Below are 19,920 nucleotides of genomic sequence, written 5' to 3' on the forward strand. Positions count from 1 at the left end.
CTAATGCCGTATCATTTTAAAAAAAAATATATATTTTTAAATAAATAAGTGCAGAATCAAAACAGCTCCGTCTTTTTTAATGATTGAGTTAACGTGTGACATTATTCATACCAGGCTATTTCTACGTAACATTTTCAGGCTGAATCTACTGTACAAGTCAAAGGGGACTGACCCATGAACATAAAACCATGCACGCGTCACTGGTAATGTTCATATGTGGTAAGTAGCCTTGTGCACAGTGCTTTGAAGGCAATGAACATATTCGTATAACAACCAACAGCTTAATGATGCAATGAATCTGTGGTTGTGTCTTTGTTGAATAGATGTGTTGTGAACTTGTGATGCAGACTTTGTACTTTACAATCACAGCAAACTGTGTGTACCTCAAGCATTCATAATTGAAACAAATGGACAGATGCTGTACATGGCTGATGGTTGGGACAAAGAGAGAGGCAGAGGGTTGTTTACTGTCTCCAGCTCTGAGACAAGATAGCCTGCTTCTTTTGGGGGATTTCCTCTCTTCTTTGGAGGTTACTTCACTGTTCACAACCAGGCAACTGTTCTTGGTGTTAAATTCCCCTCTGGACCTTCCTGGGTGGTGTTGGAGGTCCTTGGGAGGCTCTGCGCGGTGGGGAGGCTAACCATCAACTCTGTTTATGGTCCTCTTAAAACAGCCCAGCTGAATCCGCAAATAGAGACAATCCATACCCCCCTAGGACAGCATCACTCTGTGTGTGTTTGTGTGTGTGTGTGTGTGTGTGTGTGTGTGTGTGTGTGTGTGTTTATGAGGGGTGATTGGGTGGGATTGGAGGTTAATAGGGCACAACAAAGTTCTCAGAAAAATAGATTCCCTCGCATTTAGATTACATCATAATGGTACCTGATTGATTTGGTTGTGTACAGTTTTTAATCTATAGGCCCATATACCAGCTGATTCATGTTTGCCATAGGGGTTATGCAGTTTGTTGTTGCTCTTCCTAACATGTTGAAGCTTTATTTAAACCTTCAGCTGAGGACAGGTCCTTGTTAGAGGATTCTACCTATGAGTGTTGTCTACCCAGCAGCCTGTCATTATAGAGATACAGTGTGACCTCCTGGAGGTCAGGGTTCATTTCCATCCCCTCAGGTCATGGGCCAGACTAGGTTAATTGCTCTATATGAGTGGGTAAAAGGGCCGGGCTGATCACAGACAAGGCTCAGCTCTTCTCTTGCTCCTCCTCTCCTCTCCCTTTCACTTGTCTCCTCTTTTCTCCTCCTCCTCTGAAGATGCTATAGGACGAGAGGGCTGGAGATTTTAAAGAGCAGGGGGGGGGGTGTATCTATTTTCTATTGGTCATTGCTGGCAGCTGAGGCTCCTGTCTCACCCTCTAAATTTAACTGGAGGTCTTATGGGTGGGACCACTGCTGATTGACAGCCAGTGAATGACAGGCTGTGGTGAAATGGTGGTTATAATCATTGGGTCATTTGTAACACTGTAGTCTCCACCCAAACATTGTGAAAAGACTAGCAGGTGATTTTACATGTGAGCCCCTAATTTAGTGATTTGTCAAACGTTATCAGCAGCAGTGTTAAGAAAGACCCTGAACAGAGATGTTCGTTACTGTAGAGAGAAAGGAGAGAAGAAAAATAGGGTTCCAAACAGGCTGAACAAACTGTGTTTTTTCAAATAAATCTTCCTCTGAAAGGCTGTACGCTGGTGATGAGTGATTAGGCTCACATGAAAAAGGACAGAAGCTTTGCTTAAACTATAGAACTAAATCCTGTCTTACACAGCATTCTCATAGTCTCCTGGAGCACTGGTGTGTATTTTTTGTGTGCTATCGTTGCTCTCCATAGACGTGTGTGTGTGAGTGTGAGTGAGTGAGGGCGGGCGAGCAGGTGAGCGACAGGCACGGTCTGACGCCCAGGGGTGGGAGCTGTGTGATCCTGAGCCCCTCTGTGAGCAGAGACTCCGGAACTTGGTGGATTCCAGAACAATGGGCCAGTAAAAGCCAACTGCCACAACCAGAGGGAGAGAGAGAGGGAGGAGAGAGAGAGAGAGAGAGAGGGAAGGAGAGAGAGAGAGAGGGGGAAGGAGAGAGAGAGAGAGAGGGAAGGAGAGAGAGGGAGGAGAGAGAGGGAAGGAGAGAGAGAGAGAGGGGGAAGGAGAGAGAGAGAGAGAGAGGGAGGAGAAAGAGAGAGAGAGGGAAGGAGAGAGAGAGAGAGGGGGAAGGAGAGAGAGAGAGAGGGGGAAGGAGAGAGAGAGAGGGAAGGAGAGAGAGAGAGAGGGGGAAGGAGAGAGAGAGAGAGGGAGGAGAGAGAGAGAGAGAGAGAGAGGGAAGGAGAGAGAGAGAGAGAGAGGGGGAAGGAGAGAGAGGGAGGAGAGAGAGGGAATGAGAGAGAGAGAGAGAGGGAAGGAGAGAGAAAGAGAGGGGGAAGGAGAGAGAGAGAGAGAGAGAGAGGGAGGGAGGAGAGAGAGAGAGAGGGGGAAGGAGAGAGAGAGAGAGAGAGAGAGGGAAGGAGAGAGAGAGAGAGAGATAGGTTTCCCTCCCATGGGCAGGGACTTTTCTTTGTGAAAGGAGAAGGAGGAGGAGACTGGCATTGTTGGTATCCACATGTTTAATCTGACCCCAGTGTAGTTCATATACACTGAGTGTACAAAACATTAAGAACACCTTCCTAATATTGAGTTGCATCCCCTTTTCCCTCAGAACAGCTTCAAATCCACAGGGATGCTGGCCCATGTTGACTCCAATGCTTCACACACTTGTGTCAAGTTGGCTGGATGTCCAAATGTGCATGTGTCAGCATATGGTCTCACAAGGGCTCTGAGGATCTCATCTCGGTACCTAATGGCAGTCAGGCTACCTCTGGCGAGCACATGGAGGGCTGTGCGGCCCCGCAAAGAAATGCCACCCCACACAATGACTGACCCACCGCCAAACCGGTCATGCTGGAGGATGTTGCAGGCAGCAGAACGTTCTCCACGGCGTCTCCAGACTCTGTCACGTCTGTCACATGTGCTCATGTGCTCAGTGTGAACCTGCTTTCATCTGTGAAGAGCACAGGGCGCCAGTGGCGAATTTGCCAATCTTGGTGTTCTCTTGCAAATGCCAAACGTACTGCACGGTGTTGGGCTGTAAGCACAACCCCCACCTGTGGACGTCGGGCCCTCATACCACCCTCATGGAGTCTGTTTCTGACCGTTTGAGCAGACACATGCACATTTGTGGCCTGCTGGAGGTCATTTTGCAGGGCTCTGGCAGTGCTCCTCCTGCTCAAAGGCGGAGGTAGCGGTCCTGCTGCTGGGTTGTTGCCCTCCTACGGCCTCCTCCACGTCTCCTGATGTACTGGCCTGTCTCCTGGTAGCGCCTCCATGCTCTGGACACTACGCTGACAGACACAGCAAACCTTCTTGCCACAGCTCGCATTGATGTGCCATCCTGGATGAGCTGCACTACCTGAGCCACTTGTGTGGGTTGTAGACTCCGTCTCATGCTACCACTAGAGTGAGAGCACCGCCAGCATTCAAAAGTGACCAAAACATCAGCCAGGAAGCATAGGAACTGAGAAGTGGTCTGTGGTCACCACCTGCAGAATCACTCCTTTATTGGGGGTGTCTTGTTAATTGCCTATAATTTCCACCTTTTGTCTATTCCATTTGCACAACAGCATGTGAAATTTATTGTCAATCAGTGTTGCTTCCTAAGTGGACAGTTTGATTTCACAGAAGTGTGATTGACTTGGAGTTACATTGTGTTGTTTAAGTGTTCCCTTAATTTTTTTGAGCAGTGTATATATATACACACACACGACCAAAAGTATGTGGACACCTGCTCGTTGAACATCTCATTACAAAATCATGGGCATTAATATGGAGTTGGTCCCCTCTTTGCTTCTATAACAGCCTCCACTCTTCTGGGAAGGCTTTCCACTAGATGTTGGAACATTGCTGTAGGGACTTGCTTCCATTCAGTCACAAGAGCATTAATGAGGTCGGGCACTGATGTTGGGCCATTAAGGCCTGGCTCGCAGTCGGCGTTCCAAATCATCCAAAGGTGTTCGATGGGGTTGAGGTAAGGGCCCTTTGCAGGCCAGTTAAGTTCTTCCACACCGATCTCGACAAACCGTTTCTGTATGGACTTCGCTTTGTGCACGGGGCATTGTCATGCCAAACCCAGATTCATCCGTCTGACTGCCAGATGGTGAAGCGTGATTCGTCACTCCAGAGAACTCGTTTCCACTGCTCCAGAGTCCAAAGGCAGCGAGCTTTACACCACTCCAACCGACGCTTGGCATTGCACATGGTGATCTTAGATTTGTGTGCTGCCACTCGGCCATGGAAACCTATTTCATGAAGCTCCCGACGAACAGTTCTTGTGCTGACGTTGCTTCCAGGTGCAGTTTGGAACTCAGTAGTGAGTGTTTGCAACCGAGGACAGACAATTTTTATGCACTACGCACTTCAGAACCCAGCAGTTCCATTTTCTGAGCTTGTGTAGCCTACCACTTCACGGCTGAGCCGTTGTTGCTCCTAGACGTTTCCACTTCAACATAACACCACTTACAGTTGACCGGAGCAGCTCTAACAGGGCAGACATTTGATTAACTGACTTGTTGGAAAGGTGGCATCCTATGACGGTGCCATGTTGAAAGTCACTGAGCTCTTTAGTAAGGCCATTCTACTGCCAATGTTTGTCTATGGAGATTGCATGGCTATGTGCTCGATTTTATACACCTGTCAGCAACGGGTGTGGCTGAAATAGCCAAATCCACAAATTTGAAGGGGTGTCCACATACTTTTGTAAATATAGTGTGTGTATACAAACAGTTGAAGTCAGAAGTTTACATACACCTTAGGCAAATACATTTAAACTCCGTTTTTCACAATTCCTGACATTTAAGTAAAACTTCCCTGTTTTAGGTCAGCTAGGATGACCACTTTATTTTAAGAATGTGAAATGTCAGAATAATAGTAGAGAGAATGATTTATTTCAGCTTTTATTTCTTTCATCACATTCCCAGTGGGTCAGACGTTTACGTACACTCAATTAGTATTTGGTAGCATTGCCTTTCAATTGTTTAACTTGGGTCAAACGTTTCGGGTAGCCTTCCACAAGCTTCCCACAATAAGTTGGGTGAATTTTGGCCCATTCCTCCTGACAGAGCTGGTGTAACTGTGTCAAGTTTGTAGGCCTCTTTGCTCGCAAACGCTTTTTCAGTTCTGCCCACAAATTCTCTATAGGATTGAGGTCAGGGCTTTGTGATGGCCACTCCAATACCTTGACTTTGTTGTCCTTAAGCCATTTTGCCACAACTTTAGAGGTATGCTTGGGGTCATTGTCCATTTGGAAGACCCATTTGCGACCAAGCTTTAACTTCCTGACTGATGTCTTGAGATGTTGCTTCAATATATATAAATTATTTTCCATCCTCATGATACCATCTATTTTGTGAAGTGCACCAGTCCCTCCTGCAGCAAAGCATCCCCACAACATGATGCTGCCACCCCCGTGCTTCGCGGTTGGGATGGTGTTCTTCGGCTTGCAAGCCTCCCCCTTTTTCCTCCAAACATAACGATGGTCATTATCGTCAAACAGTTCTATTTTTGTTTCATCAGACCAGAGGACATTTCTCCAAGAAATACGATCTTTGTCCCGATGTGCAGTTGAAAACCGTAGTCTGGCTTTTTTATGGCGGTTTTGAAGCAGTGGCTTCTTTCTTGCTGAGCTGCCTTTCAGGTTATGTCGATATAGGACTCATTGTACTGTGGATATAGATACTTTTGTACCTGTTTCCTCCAGCATCTTCACAAGGTCCTTTGCTGTCATTCTGGGATTGATTTGCACTTTTCGCACTAAAGTACGTTCATCTCAAGGAGACAGAACGCGTCTCCTTCCTGAGCGGTATGACGGCTGTGTGGTCCCATGGTGTTTATACTTGCGTACTATTGTTTGTACAGATGAACGTGGTACCTTCAGGTGTTTGGAAATTGCTCCCAAGGATGAACCAGACTTTCTGAGGTCTTGGCTGATTTCTTTTGATTTTCCCATGATGTCAAGCAAAGAGGCACTGAGTTTGAAGGTAGGCCTTGAAATACATCCACAGGTACACCTCCAATTGACTCAAATTATGTCAATTAGCCTGTCAGAAGCTTCTAATGTCATGACATCATTTTCTGAAATTTTCCAAGCTTTTTAAAGGCACAGTCAACTTAGTGTATGTAAACTTCTGACCCACTGGAATTGTGATACAGTGAATTATAAGTGTAATAATCTGTCTTTAAACAATTGTTGGAAAAATTACTTGTGTCATGCACAATGTAGATGTCCTAGCCGACTTGCCAAAACTATAGTTTGTTAACAAGACATTTGTGGATTGGTTGAAAAACGAGTTTTAATGACTCCAACCTAAGTGTATGTAAACTTCCAACTTCAACTGTATATATATATATATACACACATTATATATCTTCTGCTGATTGCCGCTTTAAGAGTGGCCATGAAGTTCATTGCATGGTGCCTGAGGAGGATAGTCAGTCAACCAATGTCCCTCTAACATCACCCTCCCTTTCCCTACACAGTCTCCAGTCTCCACTGCCCCAGTTATAATCATAGGGACAGACGGTTGCCTCGTAAAACCACTCACCTTTAAACCCAGATGAGCTTTATGTGTGGTCGTAAAAAGACAGGTCAGTGCTCACCTGTAATTGACTGATTTAAAGATACCCCGTAGGGAGTGCTGGGTTGGCTTGCTTACTTTGGCATTACATGTGGATTTGGTTTATGTGAAATTGTGAATGTCTTCCCCTATTGGCTAAAGATGCAGTGCTTTCTGAAAGTATTCAGACCCCTTGACCTTTTCCACCTTTTGTTTGGTTACAGCCTTATTCTAAAGTTGATTAAATGACAAAGCAAAAACTGGATTTTAGAAATGTTTGCTAATTTATACAAAATTAAAAACGGAAATATCACATTTACGTAAGTATTCAGACCCTTTATTCAGTACTTTGTTGAAGCACCTTTGCCAGCTATTACAGCCTCGAGTCTTCTTGGGTATGACACTACAAGCTTGGCACACCTGTATTTGGGGAGTTTCTCCCATTCTTCTCTGCAGATCCTCTCAAGCTATGTCAGGTTGGATGGGGAGCATTGCTGCACAGATATTTTCAGGTCTCTCCAGAGATGCTCGATCGGGTTCAAGTACAGGCTCTGGCTGGGCCACTCAAAGACATTCAGAGACTTGTTCCTAAGCCACTCCTGTGTTGTCTTGGCTGTGTACTTAGGGTCGTTGCCCTGTTGGAAGGTGAACCTTCGCCCTAGTATTAGGTCCTGAGCGCTCTGGAGCAGGTTTCATCAAGGATCTCTCTGTACTTTGCTCCATTCATCTTTGCCTTGATCCTGACTAGTCTCCCAGTCCCTGCCACTGAAAAACATCCCCACAACATGATGCTGCCACCACCATGCTTAACCGTAGGGAAGATGCCAGGTTTCCTCCAAAGTGACGCTTGGCATTTAGGCCAAAGAGTTCAATCTTGGTTTCATCAAACCAGAGAATCTTTCATCTTTAGGTGCCTTTTGGTAAACTCCAAGCCCGCTGTTGTGTGCCTTTTACTGAGGAGTGGCTTCCGTCTGGCCACTCTACCATAAAGGCCTGATTGGTGGAGTGCTGCAGAGCTGGTTGGAAGTTTCTCCCATCTCCACAGAGGAACTGTAGAGCTCTGTCAGCGTGACCATGTCGTTCTTGGTCACCTCCCTGACCAAGGTCCTTCTCCTCCCCCGATTGCTCAGTTTGGCCGGGCGTCCAGCTCTAGGAAGAGTCTTGGTGGTTCCAAACTTCTTTAATTTAAGAATGATGGAGGCCACTGTGTTCTTGGGGACCTTCAAAGCTTTTGTACCCTTCACAGATCTGTGCCACGACACAATCCTGCCTCGGCGCTCTACGGACAATTCCTTCGACCTCATGGCTTGGTTTTTGCTCTGACATGCACTGTCAATTGTGGGACCTAATATAGACAGGTGTGTGCCTTTCCAAATCATGTCCAATCAATTGAATTTACCACAGGTGGACTCCAATCAAGTTGTAGAAACATCTCAAGGATGATCAATGGAAACAGGATGCACCTGAGCTCAATTTCGAGTCTCATAGCAAAGGGTCTAAATACTTTCTTAAAACCCGTTTTCGCTTTGTCATTATGGGGTATTGTGTGTAGATTGCTCTGTGTCCCACAGTCACACATTCCAATCTCAATCCTACAGACCCAGAAGCAGTGTATCTACGACAGTCATAAACTGTGGAGAAAGAGAGAGGGGTGGGCTATGATCCTCCCCCCAGGGCACATCATGATCAATTGGCCTTTTAAAATGATAAACTTGGATTAGCTAACATAACATGCCATTGGAACACAGGAGTGATGGTTGCTAATAATGGGCCTCTGTACGACCTATGTAGATATTCCATAAAGAATCTGCCATTTCCAGCTACAATAGTCATAAACAACATTAACAATGTCTACACAGTATTTCTGATATTTGATGTTATTTTAATGGACAAAAAATGTGCTTTTCTTTAAAAAACAAGGACATTTCTAAGTGACCCCAAACTTTTGAATGGTAGTGTATATATTTTTGTCACGCTCGTCATCCTCCTCGTCTGAGGAGGAGTAGTTGGAAGGATCGGAGGACCAAAATGCAGCGTGGTATGTGTTCATCATGAATTTAATAAACAGAGAACACTGAACAAACTATACAAAACAATAAACGAACAACGAAGGTGAAGCTATATAAGAAATGTGCTGACACAAGCAACTAACATAGACAATCACCCACAACCCACAATGACAAAACAGGCTACCTAAATATGGCTCCCAATCAGAGACAACGACTAACACCTGCCTCTGATTGAGAACCATATCAGGCCAAACACAGAAACAGACAAACTAGACATACAACATAGAATGCTCACTCAGATCACACCCTGACCAAACAAAACATAGAAACATACAAAGCAAACTATGGTCAGGGCGTCCATTTTAGAATAAGGAAGGTATTCTTAAACATAACAAAATGTGTAAAAAGTCAAGGGGTCTGAATACCGACACTGTATGTTCCAGTCGTCTGGAAGTGAGATCTCTTAGGTCTTCCCTGCTCCATTTCTCATCTCACTGTCTCTGGGAATACCTGGACAGAAATGGCAGGAATGGTCTGGCGTTCTGGATGGCAGACCCCTGCCTTACTCAGGTCATTCCTCTGTTTTTTTATTTTACCTTTATTTAAAAATATATATATTTTAATTTTATTTTACCCCCTTTTCTCCCCAATTTTCGTGGTATCCAATTGCTAGTAATTACTATCTTGTCTCATCGCTACAACTCCCGTACAGGCTCGGGAGAGACGAAGGTCGAAAGCCATGCGTCCTCCGAAACACAACCCAACCAAGCCGCACTGCTTCTTAACACAGCGCGCCTCCAACCCGGAAGCCAGCCGCACCAATGTGTTGGAGGAAACACCGTGCACCTGGCTCCCTTGGTTAGCGCACACTGCGCCCGGCCCGCCACAGGAGTCGCTGGTGCGCGATGAGACAAGGATATCCCTACCGGCCAAACCCTCCCTAATCCGGACGACGCTAGGTCAATTGTGCGTCGCCCCACGTACCTCCCGGTCGCGGCCGGCTGCGACAGAGCCTGGGCGCGAACCCAGAGTCTCTGGTGGCGCAGCTAGCTCTGCGATACAGTGCCCTAGACCACTGCGCCACCCAGGAGGCCCATTTTACCTTTATTTAACTAGGCAAGTTAGTTAAGAACAAATTCTTATTTTCAATGACAGCCTAGGAACAGTTGGTGAACTGCCTTGTTCAGAGGCAGAACGACAGATTTTTACTTTGTCAGCTCGGGGATTCAATCTTGCAACCTTTCGGTTACTAGTCCAACGCTCTAACCACTAGGCTACCTGCCGCATTCCTCTGCGTTCCAAGGCATAGGAAGGGCCACCTGTTCGTCTTGGTTCAACTGAAGGGGAACTAGAAATGACTTCCTACCGTCACACATATGAACGGAGTTATGTTCAGGCTCAGATGTACAGTGCGTGCGCACACACACACACACACACACACACACACACACACACACACACACACACACACACACACACACACACACACACACACACACACACACACACACACAGAACAGACTTTACCTAATCCCATAGTTATTCAAAGATTGTACAGGAAATCGATTTAAATACCAGACAGATTTACACAAAAGTCTTTGATTGTCTCCCTGATAAAATGTATCAGGAGACTGGAGTACACTTGGAGTATAACAAAATGACAAATCCCCTATGTACTTTCTAAGTAGAAACACATTTGTGTGAGTGTAATTAGCTCATGTTCACATCTGCTCGGTCTCTAGATCCAATGGAGAAGTCTACTGAATCTCCATTCGTCACTCCAGCTGGTGAGGAGGCAAACCAAGCGCAGTAATCCGTATGTAAATCAAACCCACAGCCACTTGACTGGCTGGCTGCACCCAACATCTGCTGCACATGTGTGTCTGACTGCGCCTTAGAGTTAGACTCAGCAACATGGCCAGGGGCTGGTGCCTGGGAGTAGGTCTGGGACCTGGGAGTACCATAGGGGATAAGAGATATGGCATGGGTCTGGGGCAGTCATAGGACTCTGGAGACTGGAGTCAGAGACCTGGGGCTTGTGCTTTATGTTATGTCAGGTTCTGGGAATGGAACTGGGGCAGCCAGACCATGGGCAACAGCAGTGTAGCCAGCATTGGTCTCTCATACTCACCTGTCTGGTGGTCCTCAACTTTTTCCCGAGGTGGAAGTACCAGAGTGTTTTACACCCAGCAGGAGCTGATGCTTCTCAGTGGCAGGCGTAGTTATTCTTACGGCTGGGTAAGTAACGAGGCAGGCTCTTTCAGTGCAGCACCGTGGCAACGTGAGCCACTCGGGAGTTCTGCTTTCCATCCCCGCTCAGCCAATCTTCCTGCCTGCCTATGACACCTCTCCCCTCCCCTGCGGAATCACGATCTGCAGTGAGATGATGGCGTCTGGGGGGGATGACTGCCGTCTTATCGGCTCTTAACCAACTGTGCTATTTTGTTTGTTTTTCCGCGTTGTTTGTAACTTGTTTTGTACATAATTTTGCTGCTACCGTCCCTGATGACCGAAAAGAGCTTCTGGGCATCAGAACTGCGATCACTCATCTCAAATTGGACTAAAAGTTTTTCTTCAATGAGTCGGACAGGAGGGATATACTACAGACACCCAACCAGGCCCAGATCCCCGTCATTCGCTGGAGAAGGAAGATCAGGGTGCCTTGTTAGGATCAGACGACGAGTGGCTAATCTGCCTTTGCCTTCCGTCCTGCTAGCTAACCTTCAATCACTGGAAAATAAATGGGACGAACTGAAAGCACATATATCCTACCAACGGGACATTAAAAACTGTAATATCTTATGTTTCACCGAGTCGTGCTGAACGAGGACATTAAGAACATACAGCTGGCGGGTTATACACTATCGGCAGTATAGACAGCAGCCTCTGGTAAGACACGGGGCGGGGGCATATGCATATATGTAAACAACAGCTGGTGCATGATATCTAAGGAAGTCTCAAGGTTTTGCTCACCTGAGGTAGAGTATCTCATCATCATCTGTATTTTTTGTAGCTGTCTACATACCACCACAGACTGATGCTGGCACTAAAACCACGCTCAATGAACTGTATACCGCCATAAGCAAACAGGAAAATGCTCATTCAGAGGCGGCGCTCCTAGTGGCCAGGGACATTAATGCAGGGAAACTTAAATCAGTTTTACCTCATTTCTATCAGCAAAAATTCTAGACCATGTTCAAAAATTCTAGACTACCTTTACTCCACACACAGAGATGTGTACAAAGCTCTCCCTCGCCCTCCATTTTGCAAATCTGACCATAATTCTATCCTCCTCATTCCTGCTTACATGCAGAAATTAAAGCAGGAAGCACCAGTGACTCGGTCTATAAAAAAGTGGTAATGTGAAGCAGATGCTAAACTACAGGACTGTTTTGCTAGCACAGACTGGAATATGTTCCGGGATTCTTCCGATGGCATTGAGGAGTACACCACATCAGTCACTGGCTTTATCAATAAGTGCATCGAGGACGTCGTCCCCACAGTGACCGTACGTACATACCCCAACCAGAAGCCATGGATTACAGGCAACATTCGCACTGAGCTAAAGGGTAGAGCTGTCGCTTTCAAGGAGCGGGACTCTAACCCAGAAGCGTATGAGAAATCCCGCTATGCCCTCCAATGAACCATCAAACAGGCAAAGCGTCAATACAGGACTAAGATTGAATCGTTATACACCGGCTCCGACGTACTTATAAACCGGCTCCGACGTACGTCGGATGTGGCAGGGCTTGCAAACTATTGCAGACTACAGTACAAAGGGAAGCACAGCCAAGAGCTGCCCAGTGACACGAGCCAACCAGACGAGCTAAATAACTTCTATGCTTGCTTCGAGGCAAGTAACACTGAAACATGCATGAGATCATCAGCTGTTCTGGACGACTGTGTGATCACGCTCTCCGCAGCCGATGTTAGAACTTTAAACAGTTCAACATTCACAAGGCCGCAGGGCCAGACGGATTACCAGGACGTGTACTCCGAGCATGCGCTGACCAACTGGCAAGTGTCTTCACTGACATTTTCGACCTCTCCCTGTCTGAGTCTGTAATATCAACGTTTCAAGCAGACCACCATAGTCCCTGTGCCCAAGAACACTAAGGTAACCTGCCTAAATGCCTAGCGACCTGTAGCACTCACGTCTGTAGCCATGAAATGCTTTGAAAGGCTGGTCATGGGTCACATCAACACCATTATCCCAGAAACCCTAGATCCACTCAATTTGCATACCGCACCAACAGATCCACAGATGATGCAATCTCTATTGCACTCCACACTGCCCTTTCACACCTGGACAAAAGGAACACCTATGTGAGAATGCTATTCATTGACGACAGCTCAGCGTTCAACAACATAGTTCCCTCAAAGCTCATCACTAAGCTAAGGACCCTGGGAATAAACACCTCCCTCTGCATCTGGATCCTGGACTTCCTGACGGGTCGCCTCCAGGTGGTAAGGGTAGGTAACAACACATTCGCCATGCTGATCCTCAACACGGGTGCCCCTCAGGGGTGCGTGCTCAGTTCCCTCCTGTTCTCCCTGTTCACTCATGACTGCACGGCCAGGCACGACTCCAACACCCTCATTAAGTTTGCTGATGACACAACATTGGTAGGCCTGATCACCGACAACGATGACACAGCCTATAGGGACCTGACCGTGTGGTGCCAGGACAATGACCTCTCCCTCAACATGATCAAGACAAAGTAGATGATTGTGGACTACAGGAAAAGGAGGACCAAGCACGCCCCCATTCTCATTGATGGGGTTGTAGTGGAGCAGGTTGAGAGCTTCAAGTTCCTTGGCGTCCACATCACCAACAAACTAACATGGTCCAAGCACACCAAGACAGTCATGAAGAGGGCACGACAAAACCTATTCCCCATCAGGAGACTGAAAAGATTTGGCATAGGTCCTCATCCTAAAAATGTTTTACAGCTGCACCATCGAGAGCATCCTGACGGGTTGCATCACTGCCTGGTATGTCAACTGCTCGGCCTCAGACCGCAAGGCACTACAGAGGGTAGTGCGTACGGCCCAGTACATCACTGTGGCTAAGCTTCCTGCCATCCAGGACCTCTTTACCAGGCAGTGTCAGAGGAAGGCCCAGCCACCATAGTCATAGACTGTTCTCTCTGCTATCTCACGGCAAGCGGTTCCGGAGCACCAATTCTAGGTCCAAGAGGCTTCTAAACAGCTTCTATCCCCAAGCCATAAGTCTCCTGAACAGCTAATCAAATGGCTACCCAGACTATTTGCATTGCCCCCCCCCTCCCCTTCTACGCTGTTGCTACTCTCTGTTATTATCTATGCATAGTCACTTTAATAACTCTACCTACATGTACATATTACCTCAATTACCTCAACACCAGTGCCCCTGCACATTGACTCTGTACCGGTACCCCCTGTATATAGACCCGCTATTGTTATTTACTGCTACATCTTATCTCTTACTTATTTTTAGGTTATTTCTTAAAACTGCATTGTTGGTTAAGGGCTTGTAAGTAAGCATTTCACTGTAAGGTGTATCCAGAATTCCATGCTGGAAGGGAGCAGAAGAAGGAGCAGAGAGTCACCCTTCTCTGGATGTGGGAGTAGACGGATCATTAGAAGAGACCAGAGAGAGAGAGAGAGGAGGGAAAGAAAGGAGGATAGAGCGAATGTAAACTAATTTGCATGAGGGTTTAAAAATAAAAGGCTGTTGACTTTCTCCTGCCCTGTGGAGACTAGTTTGCTCTGGGCCAGTTCTATACTTAACTGTGTTCTCAAACACACACTCACAGTCAGGTCAGGTACTGTATGCTATGCAGGGACGTTTATCTGTCTGCAGTGCTATTCTAATTCTGTTTCCTCACGTCCCATGCAAGGTGCTCCAAAAGCTCAAAATGCTGCCATCAACTATCCTAAAAGCAAGTGTTCTAGATGTACAGTAGCATAATCTCCAAATCTCTCTTTTTTTGGCGGTAAAAATCTCCCTTTAATCTTCTATGAGTGTCTGTGTATTTGTGTACTGAATGCGAGTGTGTTTGTCTTCATGATTGGTTCCAGTGTTTACTCCTAGGAAGATGCTGAGAGCAGCCTCTTTCTCGTCTCTGTTACCCAGTCAGATTGGAATGTGTTGTCTTGGTGTCACATCGCCATCCCTCCTGTCTCGTTCCTAACACAAAGCAGTGACATGTCAGGTCCCTGTTCCTCTCACTATGGGGGACAATGACTGGAGGTCTAATTTTTTACAATCCTCCACCTAAGCCTTCCTAGGAAAACAAAGTTGAGGAAAAGTAGAAGAAACAGAAGAAAGTGACTCGGTGGCAGACAGCGGTGTAACAAAGCTGACAGGCACAGCGGTGTAACAAAGCTGACAGGCACAGCGGTGTAACAAAGCTGACAGGCACAGCGGTGTAACAAAGCTGACAGGCACAGCGGTGTAACAAAGCTGACAGGCACAGCGGTGTAACAAAGCTGACAGGCACAGCGGTGTAACAAAGCTGACAGGCACAGCTGTTTAACAAAGCTGACAGGCACAGCGGTGTAACAAAGCTGACAGGCACAGCGGTGTAACAAAGCTGACAGGCACAGTGGTGTAACAAAGCTGACAGGCACAGCGGTGTAACAAAGCTGACAGGCACAGCGGTGTAACAAAGCTGACAGGCACAGCGGTGTAACAAAGCTGACAGGCACAGCGGTGTAACAACGCTGACAGGCACAGCGGTGTAACAAAGCTGACAGGCACAGCGGTGTAACAAAGCTGACAGGCACAGCGGTGTAACAAAGCTGACAGGCACAGCGGTCTAACAAAGCTGACAGGACCAGCGGTGTAACAAAGCTGACAAGCACAGCGGTCTAACAAAGCTAACAGGCACAGCGGTCTAACAAAGCTAACAGGCACTGCAGTGTAACAAAGCTGACAGGCACAGCGGTGTAACAAAGCTGACAGGCACAGCGGTGTTAATCCCATATCTCCAGAGTGTGCCAGGACAGGCAGTGGGGCTTCACATAGATGCTTATAGTACAGTACATACCACACTGACAGACAGAGAGAGAGAGAGAAAGACAGAGAAAATAGAGAGAAGATGAGAGAGAGAGACAATGGGGGGAAAAAGGGAGAGGGAGATTGAATGAAAAATCAAGAGAGAGAATCGAGAGATTGAGGGAGAGAATTGTGAGAGAGAGGGGGTAAGATAAAAGCCCTCTCTCTTTGTGTAGTGGTCCAGGCCATTACAGGGAGATTAGCCTTGGCAAGGCTGAATGCAGAACAGAGAGGATGCTGGGAGCTGTCCAATCCAAACTCATTACACTTGTTTTGGGAAGAGATGGAAATAACTATTATTTTCACATAATAAACCACATTAGTAGTGCATAGTGCAGTGGAGTTCCAGTCATAGCCCAGGGAAAAGGAGAGAATCACTCAAAATGGAACAACATGTTGACTAAGATTTATAATGAAGTTCAGTTTAGAGCACATTTAATGGATTTGATCTCCTTATTTCTGCTAAAAAGGGGAGGATGTTTCTTCTTGTTAGTATTACGTTCAACTGTTGACTTGTACAGCAGAATCTATTGTTTGTGGCTAAGCTCACTTGTGCAATCTCCTGGTATGTGGCTAGGCTAATACAACCTCTCCTGGTCTGTTGCTAGGCTAATACAACCTCTCCTGGTCTGTGGCTAGGCTAATACAACCTCTCCTGGTATGTGGCTAGGCTAATACAACCTCTCCTGGTCTGTTGCTAAGCTAATACAACCTCCCCTGGTATGTGGCTAGGCTAATACAACCTCTCCTGGTCTGTGGCTAGGCTAATACAACCTCTCCTGTTCTGTGGCTAGGCTAATACAACCTCCCCTGGTCTGTGGCTAGGCTAATACAACCTCTCCTGGTATGTGGCTAGGCTAATACAACCTCTCCTGGTCTGTGGCTAGGCTAATACAACCTCTCCTGGTCTGTGGCTAGGCTAATACAACCTCTCCTGGTCTGTGGCTAGGCTAATACAACCTCTCCTGGCTAATACAACCTCTCCTGGTATGTGGCTAGGCTAATACAACCTCTCCTGGTATGTGGCTATGGTAATACAACCTCTCCTGGTATGTGGCTAGGCTAATACAACCTCTGCTGGTATGTGGCTAGGCTAATACAACTCCTGTTCTGTGGCTAAGCAAATAAGAACCTATCCTGGTCTGTGGCTAGGCTTTATTAGCTCGGAGGTACGCCCCCCTCTCAGCTGATCAGCCTGCATTCCTCACTGCCTGTCCATGTATGGGTAAGAGGAAAGAATGGCAGAGAGTAAGAGAGAGCTGCTGAGATGAGATGGCCACACTGCTGCTTAGTCAACCACCCCTTTCTATCCTCTCTGGTTGAAATCAAACATTCCAAATATGCTCGTTATTAAAGCATCAAGTGGGAATGTAATTTGTTCAAACCAATTTCCATATGACTTACTTGACAGAAAGAGGGTGGTTAATCATCAGATAGGCTTACAGGTCCTCTTCTCACACGTGGTGCTTTGATCAAAATAACTCTCACCCTTGAAAAATAAATACTGAAATTAAATAAATACTTTCAGTTGACTGATGTTATAACTATATATAACCTGGTGAGCCAATCTTCTTGTGTTCTGGAGGGACTGTGATGTCAACTCCCTCAGCCTCTGTCCAGGGACTGGGACAGGGGTATAGGATGTCTGTGAAAGCTCTCCAACAGAGACAGACAAGACAGAGACAAGATAAAAGAGTTTAGGAGAGGCCCTGAAATTATAGTCTGTACATCAGCCCTCTCTGCCCCCCCCCCCCCCCCTTCCATCTCTGCTCTTTACAGACTATACACACACCTTTGAGTGTGTGCCAACGACCAAAATAGATATCATGTTGCTATGTCACTACAGAGGCTTTGTATTTATACATCGGCTTTCTCTCCATCTCTCCCTCTCTCTCTCCCTCTCTCTCTCCATCTCTCTACCTCTCCCTCTTCATCTCTCCCTCTCTTCCTTTTTCTTTTCATATCTCACTCTGTTTCTTATCTCTCTCTCTCTCTTCCCTCCTCTCTATATACCCCTCGTGACCGAAGACTAGCCTTTTCAGAAAAATAAGGAAAAGTTTCCTGTGCAGTTATGTCTCAGGCCATTTAGTTTGGTTTTGCTTTTTTTTAAAGCCTTGCTTATCTCTGTTCTTCTATTGTTAATTGGCTAAGTAATTGTTGAGGGCAGATTTTTGGGGTTTACAGCATAATTACACAGGCATAGCTTGATTTACCACAGAGGTTTCCTGGCAACAGGAAAGGGAACTGAGATAACATTACTACAGAATTCAGATAACATGTCCTCCGTGTTGAGGTGATATCCTTACTCAAAGAAAAGTGTTTAACATATTCCCATCATTGTCTGTGTATACAAATGCACTGTTGGCATAGGAAACATGATCAAGACATTTTCGAAGGTACAGTCATTATTATGTGTTGACTGAATGCCAAGTGTATCACTGTGGTGTGTGTGTGTGTTTTTGTGAGTGTGTGTGTTGTGTTCGGTGCCTGGCAGGGGTACCAGCGTGAGACTTGTCTGTATGCCAGGCAAACACAGGTTTCCTCGAGAGAGTGTCATGTTTTTGTTGATCGTCTCTGTGAAATCTCCTCAGGACTTTTCCTAGGACACTCACAATCCAAAGCTGTCCTAAAATTGTAATATGCAGCAGAATACAGAATGTTGATTCATCGTGTACGTATTTATTTATGTTTATGTTGCATGTTTTTGCTTCCTGTATCCATAGAGTGCCTTAGAAGCACCTGTTGTAGACAGACAGAGACAGACAGACAGACAGACAGACAGACAGACAGACAGACAGACACAGCCAGCCAGCCAGCCAGCCAGCCAGACAGACAGACAGACAGACAGACAGACAGACAGACAGACAGACAGACAGACAGAGCCTCTCAGTAAGACCCTGTCAGACCCCCTCCCTGGCCCTGCTCTTTAGACTGAGTGTCTCCCCGTCCCACTGGCGCTTCACTAGGAATATATTTCAGGATGTTGACTGGACTGCTTGACGACTGTTGGGCTATTTTCAAACACCCCACACAGTTCATCCATCGAGTCACACGCACACGAAAATGCATGCACAGACACACCCACACAAACGAACACAAAAAGACACACACAAGCTCACATGCTCACACGCACACGCACACACACACACCCATACACACATACTTTCCTGCTGTGCTGTCAGAACCTGGCCTCGTTAACCTCCTAGTTGACCTTTGGGTTCGTTTCCAGATTTAGCTGTAGGCTGTAGGGCCCCATGTCAGGTCAAGCTTTTTGGACTTCAGGAGAGAGAGGCATTGCTAACATATTCCCCCAAAAGATAATCTCTCTAAGTGTTTTTTCAACATTGTTACTCCTATTATTTAAACATTGACTGTTGAGGTGCAGGTGGGCTAGCAGCAGCTTTAGTTGGGCTCTGTTTTGGTTTCAGGATTAAACGTAGGCTTACTTCCTCTCTTGATGTCCTTTTCCTGTACTGATTAGAGTTTGTGGTAATGTCGTAGAAAGAGAGAGAGTGAGAGAGAGTGATTTGTTTTCTAAGACAGAGGAGTGATCCGTCTAGCGAAACCATCGTCTTTCTTTCTTCACTCTAAGTGACTCTGCAATAACACCGCCCAGCTGTGATGTTGTTTCCTGTCCTTAACCTCCTCTCCCTCCTCTATTCTCCAGCCCTGGCATATGCCACCGCCCGGGAGCCAGACCACGCCCACGGCTGTACCCATGGCAGCTGTTACCCGGCAACAGGAGACCTGTTGGTGGGCCGTGAGAAGAGCCTGAAGGCATCATCTACATGCGGCTCCAGGAAGAAAGACCCCTACTGCATCGTCAGTCACTTACAGGTGTGTGTGTGTGTGTGTGTGTGTGTGTGTGTGTGTGTGTGTGTGTGTGGGTCTCCCACATCCTCTCACTCCCCCTACCTCCCTCTGTCCTGAGCTTCTGTTCGACCTCTGACCTGTGTCACCTCTGACCCCTGTAGGATGAGAAGAAGTGTTTCCAGTGTGACTCTCGCCGCCCATATGATCCTGTCTACAACACCATCAGTCACCGCATTGAGAACGTCATCACCACATTCAAACCACACCGCAAGAAGTCATGGTGGCAGTCAGAGAATGGTGAGAATTGAGATTGCATTCATAGAGGTTGCAATTATATCCATGTTTAAATAGTGAACCTTTAATTTTATGAGAAGCCGTGTTAAAACAGATTTGTCCTCTATTTGTGCCACCTGCCT

At 46.5% G+C, this 19,920-nt stretch overlaps 1 protein-coding gene across 1 annotated transcript in view; it reads left to right on the top strand.

The window, feature by feature from the left end:
- The window catches only part of lamb2 (laminin, beta 2 (laminin S)), a 46,631-nt gene that overhangs the window by 1,266 nt on the left and 25,445 nt on the right, over positions 1-19,920 (top strand). The window contains exons 2-4 of the mRNA XM_071371834.1: positions 139-219; positions 19,359-19,528; positions 19,666-19,801. Coding sequence (XP_071227935.1) covers positions 189-219; positions 19,359-19,528; positions 19,666-19,801 — 337 coding nt within the window. The 5' untranslated portion in view covers positions 139-188. The remainder of the gene's footprint in view (positions 1-138; positions 220-19,358; positions 19,529-19,665; positions 19,802-19,920) is intronic.

The sequence above is a fragment of the Salvelinus alpinus genome, chromosome 28 (assembly GCF_045679555.1).
Source record: "Salvelinus alpinus chromosome 28, SLU_Salpinus.1, whole genome shotgun sequence".
In the NCBI taxonomy this organism is placed as follows: domain Eukaryota; kingdom Metazoa; phylum Chordata; class Actinopteri; order Salmoniformes; family Salmonidae; genus Salvelinus; species Salvelinus alpinus.